General features: G+C 37.5%; 1 protein-coding gene across 7 annotated transcripts in view; it reads left to right on the top strand.

Annotated features, from left to right (window-relative positions):
- The window catches only part of AASS (aminoadipate-semialdehyde synthase), a 162,699-nt gene that overhangs the window by 19,895 nt on the left and 135,179 nt on the right, over positions 1 to 7,625 (top strand). For all 7 annotated transcript variants that reach the window (XM_085894301.1, XM_085894300.1, XM_085894299.1 and 4 more), the window contains one exon: positions 6,378 to 6,595. In XM_085894301.1, the coding sequence (XP_085750427.1) occupies positions 6,378 to 6,595 (218 nt within the window). Of the gene's footprint in view, positions 1 to 6,377; positions 6,596 to 7,625 lie in introns of those variants that run through there.

Here is a 7,625-nt window from a genome sequence, read left to right as displayed (position 1 = left end):
ATGATTGTTATTGTAACTCGCCCTGAAAATTTTTTTTAAATCTTAGTGTTCTAAGATAGTAAACATAAAAATGCTTCACTTCATATGTTTATGAAACTTCATATTTTGCTTTAACTTTAATCATCACACAACCTTTATCAGGTTATGATGGTATATACTGGTAGTCACTGCAAGAAACATGGCAGTCGATCCAGACCAATTGGCTGGTCGCCACGATTTGTTGAATATTTGATTCGCCATGGTCGCCACGATTTGATCTCCACATGAAATTCATGAATATTATTTTGCTCATATTTTTTATTTTTTTATTATTTCTGTATTTGTTCAATGGTCCTAACATCGTTTTCAAAGAACACACCTTATTTATTTTTGAGAGCCACTTCTTTTTGAGGTTTAGCTATTCTACATGTACACACCACACCTGTATAATCCAGTATTCCAATTATGCATTTTCTCTTTGTATATTGTGCTTTACATTTAACAGATATGATATATGAAGTAAGGCTTATTGTGCCGATGCAATCTAAATATCATTGTCTATACTCCACTTCACTTGTTCATTCATCTCCAGTGCTTTGCTGTCACAAACAGAATACCAAACTCACTCTATTCATATACTCCCAATTTCCTCTAATGCTTACAATGAGTAATTTTCCAAGGCATGCATGAAATGATGATGAGTTCAGTGATATATTCTGTCTTGGTAACCATCTTGAAAATGCTACCCCTTGACAAACGGAGAATGTGCAGCTAATTTTGATTTAAGTACTCTCAACCATCTTAATTCTGAAATGCTTGAATTCCAGCTCAATTTTGATGTAAATGACACATCTTGTGATTATAACCAGTCTGAATATTTTTTTCACCTGATCAAATTTCTAAGATGGCTTCATCAAATTTTAAACACACATTTTCTCTCCTGCAACACAATGTACGAAGTCTCAATAAAAATTTTGATCCATTCCAATCGTTCCTAAATAATTTGAATGTAGATTTTTCAGTCATTGGCTTGTGTGAAACTTGGCTCACTGATACACCCTTTTCACTGTTTTTCATAGAGGGATTAAAGTTGATAACTAACAAGTAAGAAAAGACGTAAATTGTCATAGTACCTGTTTTATTAACTTTGCTGTATGGAGTTAAAGGGCGAGCTCATATTTATTTACAACTAAAATGCCCGCCAGTCTACCAATCAGATATCATTGATCAGATTGCAAAATAAAGTCAGAAGCACATGCATGTCATCATTTACTTTGATTGTGTCAAGTTTGAATAAAATCGGACCATGCATGTCTGAGAAATGGTTGGGGACACATTTAAGTAATAAAATGGCCACCAGTCAGCCTTCTTGCCTCTGATCTCAGGACAAAAATGACATGCTTATGTAATCCTTCATTCATTATCTTGTTGCCAATTTTGAACATCGGAAAATGCATGTTCGAGAAATGCTTGAGGATGTGTTCAACATCGGGCTTTTTACAACTAAAATGGCCACCAGTCAGCCATCCTGGATCTGACCTCAAAAAAAATAAAAACAAGCATATGTATGCCATTATTCTTGATCTGTGAGCCAAGTTGAAATAACATTAGGAAATGCATGTCCAAGAAATGGTTGAGGACGTGTTCAACATCGGGTTTTTTCCAACTAAAATGGCCACCACTCGGCCATCTTGGATCTGATGTCGAAAGAAAATGACGTGCAATGTATAATGAAAGCAAATGTATAGCATCATGTGTTGTCTTTGTGCCAATTACGAATAAAATTGGTCCACACATGCCCGAGATATGGTTGTGGATGCACGGACACGAAAATCGAGACAAAATTCATAAGACCCTGGTTTGGACTAAGTCCAACAGGGGCTAATAAAAGACTTGATAAATCTGGGGGTGGAGTAGGTTTTATATTTCAGATGAATTGCTCTTTGAAATAAGAGATTACTTGAATCACATATCTCATGTCATCGAAAGTATGTTTGTTGAAATATAAAAAAATTGCGGAGATAATCTTATTGTAGGGGAGATATTCAAGCCTTCCAATGCCAATTTTGTTGAGTTCATCGATGCTATTCTGTCTCTGTTAGAATCACCTTCCCTTAAGAATAAACATTGTTTTATCATGGGTGCCTTCAACTTAAACTTGTTTCAATACCAACAAAATGCCCACTATCAGGATGTTTTAGATGTACTGCTCTCAAAATCATTTATCCCAGCAATTAGAAAGCCTACAGGAATTTTGGACATGACAGCAACTTTAATTGATAACATATTTATGAATACATTCTGATAGACCAGAAACAGCAATACCAGAGACACTATCTGACCATTTCCCAATCTTTACTTTTACTTCCCACCTCTTTAATTCAACTACATTTGTACATATTAGGCAAACTGGATTTCATGGATTGTCTAATGACAACCTGAATAGATTCAAAGAAATTCTTGCACTTACTGATTGGCTCAAGGTGTATAACAACGAAGATGCAAATTTAGCATTTAATAAATCCATTGATTATATTCACTGTTCTGTACAACACGAATATACCATTGCAGTTTCCTGCTCGTGTAAATTATAAGAGAGTATCAAGATCTCCTTAGGTTTCAAAATCTCTCCTTAGATCAACAAATAGGAAAAATAAACTATTTTATAAATACAAGGCAAAACCCATTGAAAAGTCCAAACATAAATATATTTGTTACCGCAACATTTTAACGTCTCTACTCTGCAGAGCAAAAAAGAGGTATTGTTCTCGTTAATTCGATATTTTAAAAAATGATATCAAAAGTACGTATAAGTTGATCAATAACATCTTAAAGAAAAGTGATAAACAGTTTGTCTTTAGTGATATACTTGTTGATGAAGTCGACATACAGGATCCTCCAAAGAAAGCCCATGCCTTTTAAAAATTTTTTTTCATGAATATTGGCCCAAATTTTGCCCAAAACTTTTCATACTTTTTTGAAGGACCCAAACCCACACAGTTTGTTTTTCTCACCTGTATATGAATCAGAGCTTATCACGATTGTAAGTAATTTGAAGATGAAAAAGAGTTCCGGTTATGATGGAATAGACAACGTTCTTGTTAAGATGGTCTTCTCTTCAACTTGTCTTTAGTTAATGGTATTGTTCAAAATAAAATGAATATCGCAAAGGTCATTCCCATAGTCAAGAAAGGTGACCAGCAAGACTTGGGCAACTATCGCCCAATATCATTTTTGACATCCTTTTCGAAGATTCTTGAAAAAAATAGTTTATTCCCGCCTAGTAAGTTTTTAAGTAATTTTAATGTGTTTGCTCAGTCTCAATTTGGTTTTTGCCAAAAATATTCAACTACACATGCATTACTGTTATTTATTGATAAAGTTGCTAAAGCTATTGACAACATTTCACACACAGTTGGTATTTTCCTAGACTTCTCCAAGGCCTTCGACACAATTAATCATAATATACTGTGGGATGGTTGTTTTGAGAGTGAGGGGTGAGAGGGGTGAATTGGCACTGATGTTGGAAAAAAAGAATGGTTGATGGAAAGCGAACAAGCATAGCAAACTGGGGTTTTTTTTTAAATTTTTAGTTCGGAAATGTGATTAAAGACATTTCTTGAAGGATGCAATGAAGGTGAATTAAGAGACTGGAGAAAACAAACATTGTAACAGTTGGACTTTTTCGACAAGGTATGAAGGAAAGGTCGAATTGAGAGCAAGCTTTTGAAACAGAAGAAGAGTAGTGAATTATGATTCAGTAATGAGAACCACACGTGTGAAAGAGGAAGATGAAACATTATAAGAGACCGTTTTTTTTATTATTATTATTATTATTACTATTATTATTGTTTTTTGATAAAGATTGCATAAGATTAGGTAACGGAAAGGTTGAAGAAAAAAATTTGAAGTGAATGGTGAATTTGGATCGGTAAATGGAGAGGTTGGAAACAGATCACGTGGTTTTGGGAGAAGCACGTGGTTTCTGGAGGTGTATAGTCAAAAGTGAATTTATTTATTTATTTTATTTAATTAATAAGGATTGCATAAGATTCAGAAAAGGAAATGTTGAAGTAAAATCGTGGAGGTGTATGGTGAATTTGGATCGGTAAACACAGAGTGAAGTTGATGGATCGATGAAAAGTTCCAGGAACAGGGTAGAGAGATACGTGGTTTCAGTAGGTGTATCAATAGAAAGGATACAAAGAAATTTAATTTTTTTTCTGATGGATTTTTGAAGATTAGGGAATGGAAGGTTGAAGGAAGAAATCATGAAGGTAATGGTGAGAGTGGGTCAGCTCAAATAGAAGAAAGATGGTGTGCCACCAGAGGGAAGAAGAATAATAAGAAGAAGGCACTTGTGGGTGTGGAGTGAGAAAGGTTTAAAATATTTTTTTAAATTTAAGACAAGAAACAGGGGTGTATATGATGGGGGGGGGTGGACCTTGGGAAAGTGAGAGAAATCGGAATTGAAGGTAATAGGGAGAGAATACAAATAAAAACGATCGTACACCCATACGGGAAGGACGGGTCGGCCTTAAGGAACCCAGTCAGACAAGGTCGACAAAAACTCACAAAATAGCACGATTTTTGAAACAAAACCAAACTAGGAATACAGTAAACATGTAGGTGAGAAAATAAACAGTCAAAACAGGACATATAATGACTGGAAACTTCACTTTGAGAAAGTCGGCAGAGACCCTTGAGAGATGCTGCCATCCTTTGATCCGATTGACCTGAAATTTGAACAGGATTTGCATATTTAGTCACTGAATTGAACCACCAATTATTTTTAAGGTCAAATTTGTTTTAGGGATTTCACAAGTACCGTGATCTGCATGACATCTTCTTTCTTGTTTGTCTGTATGTCTGTTTGTGTGTCAATTGCCAACAGGTCACAATTTAAACGGATCTTCACAAAACTTCACCAAATGGTAGAGTTAGACATAAGCAAGAAGCCTATCGATTTTACGGTCAAAAGGTCAAATTGTCAACATAGGCCCCATAGGTCAACAACTTGTGTCAAATTTCTAAAATCCTCAATTTTCTTCTGAATGACTTGAAATTTGTGGAGAATTTGCATATCAGGTCACTGAATTCAACCACCAATTCTTTTTGAGGTCAACATAGGCTGAGAGATTCCGAATAAGGGGGATTGCACGAGGGGGATTGCGTGAGGCAGATGAGGAGGATTGTGTGAGGGCGACAAGGAGGATTGCACGAGAGGACGAGGAGGATTGTGTGAGGGAGTCGAGGAGGAGCGCAAGTGATTTGAGGATCGAACTGAGTGGCGAGTGGGGATGATGCAGAGATGAGGGTTGGAAGTGTTGTGTTTGCAGGAGACGAAATGGAAAGGGGACATGGCGAGGAAGTTGGTGGTAGGGTAAAATGTGTTGCATGCAGGTTGGAATGGAAGAAGTAACGTGGCATGGGAATAATGGATCTGAAGAGATCAGCAAACAGGTGGTCAGAGCAGAAAGATGGGAGGGTTGGATTGTTATGGCATGGTTGGTGATATCTCAAAAAAGTTATGGACTGATTCAGACCAACCTTGATGGACAGGTTGGGATTGTAAGTATGAATTGATTCGATTTTGATGATGATCTGAATCCAGATGTGGATACGAGATTTTTTTTAATTTATAAACTGATTCTTTGCCATTGAGAGATAGGGCCAAAAACGATATATGGCATGATGTTTCAAAAAGTTGTGGATGAGTTGGGTTGGTGATGAGAACAAGCCAATTACATTTTAGTTCAGGTCCAGATGCAGATCCGACGTATCACTGGAAACAAAACGTGAACTGCTCAGCTTGGCAGAAGTATTCGCTCCACTGAGTGCTGTTCTAGTTTCAAAAGTGCCATATTTGTTGAATTTGCCCTAAAGTATGAATATTATTGGAATAACCCAACCTTCTGCACAGTACTGTGTATATTTTTTTAAAATCCCTTTTATTCCCTTTTTATATGTTTTATATGTTCTTTCATTTTATATGCTGGAGACCCTTTTTATATGTTCTATGATCCTTTGGACCACTTCAGCCAATTCCGACCATTTATACCTTAAATTCCACCCTTTAGACTCATTTGATCTTTTAAGTCCCTTTCGAAACTTTATACCATTTTGACCATTTCAACCCTTTTGATCCATTTAGAAACATTTAGGCCTTTTCATACCTGTTGACCTTTACGCCTTTCGACCTTCAGACCATGTGACCTTTACAACTTTTCACCCTTTACATATTTACAATTTAGACCTTTCATTTGCAATCAATGACCTTTCAATTTGTACATCCTTCCATTATTTGCCACATAAAATACACCACACAAAACAAGTCGTGGCAAGGGTCTGCAATCTCTGATTGCTCTTTCTTGTTTTTTTTTTATAATGATCTACAGGGTGGCTGCAGGCATCAATGAGTGGCAGAAGCATGTCAGCCATGAAATGTCGTAAAATATCCAACTGGGGTACTCCGACAGTGCTGGGGATTCGTCGGGAAGACGTGAGCGCTTGGGAGCGACGAGCACCATTGGCACCGAACCATGTCAAGCAAATTGTTGATGCAGGTCATCGGGTTCTGATGCAGCCTTCCAACCGCCGAGCAATCCCTGCCATGGTTAGTCAATCACAACTACACAATGGCTCCTCAGTGAATGTGTTTTTGACTGATGATGAAGAGACAGCACTATTTTCATTGTAAATACAAATCAATGCAGACATAGGAAAAGACTGCTGCTCACCATATCACCCAATGAACACACATGACACATCACATGACTTGAGACATAATTGAAATGTGAAATACAAATGCATGAGAGCACAAAGCATACCCGTGATGTACACTCTTATTTGAACGTTAAATGTTTGTTTCTCACAGACTTTTCTTCTCTTTAAACCTCGACCATTTTCTATCTGCTGTCTTCATCGATGCCTATTATAATCATGCTGTATGTCTTATTGTGTATCGTCTTGTCATTCTTGGAGGCTGTAACTCTTCTATTGTCTGTGATACTTATCCACCTGCTTCTGTCTGCCCTGTTGTTGGTATTTGACTTTTCACCCTCTGTCTTGCTCTTCGATGAACCTTGACCTCTGCATTGAAAAATTGAAGAAGAGCACAAACATACACAAGAATATATGTCCATGCAAACGCATTATTCATAATTAACTCTAACATATTGATTATAGCTTTATTATTAACCTGTCAAGGGAGCCTCATGAGTGGAGGAGGCCAGTGGGCCGACCACGTGCCTCGTGGTTGCAGCAGGTTGACCATCATCTCAAGGAGATGGGGATGGGCCTGGCACCTGTCTGGAGGATGGCCAGACAGAGGCCCTTGAAGTGCCAGCGGAAAGTGGACGCAGCGACGCGCTGTTCCGGTGCGTGCTCCTATACCTGACCACACACACAGTTGGGACGACTTTTGCAATCGCTCATATCTGTCTGGCTGTCCAGGCCATAACTTTTTTTTTTAACCATTTGACCTTTTCTAACCAAATTTTCAAGAAACCTTTATTTTGAGAATAATGGAGAACACCAATGAACAAAACTTACATTTTTGCCCCGCGTGCACGAAGCGAAAAGTGGGATTAAGCAATTGGCTCACTTTGTCTGTCCATGTGTCTGTCTACAAACGTAAGTTTATG

Source organism: Eptatretus burgeri, chromosome 9 (assembly GCF_056783735.1).
Source record: "Eptatretus burgeri isolate ZD-2024b chromosome 9, Ebu_testis_v1, whole genome shotgun sequence".
In the NCBI taxonomy this organism is placed as follows: Eukaryota; Metazoa; Chordata; class Myxini; order Myxiniformes; family Myxinidae; genus Eptatretus; species Eptatretus burgeri.
The sequence above is the reverse complement of the archived record's forward strand: the minus strand, read 5'-3'. Positions and strand labels throughout refer to the sequence as shown.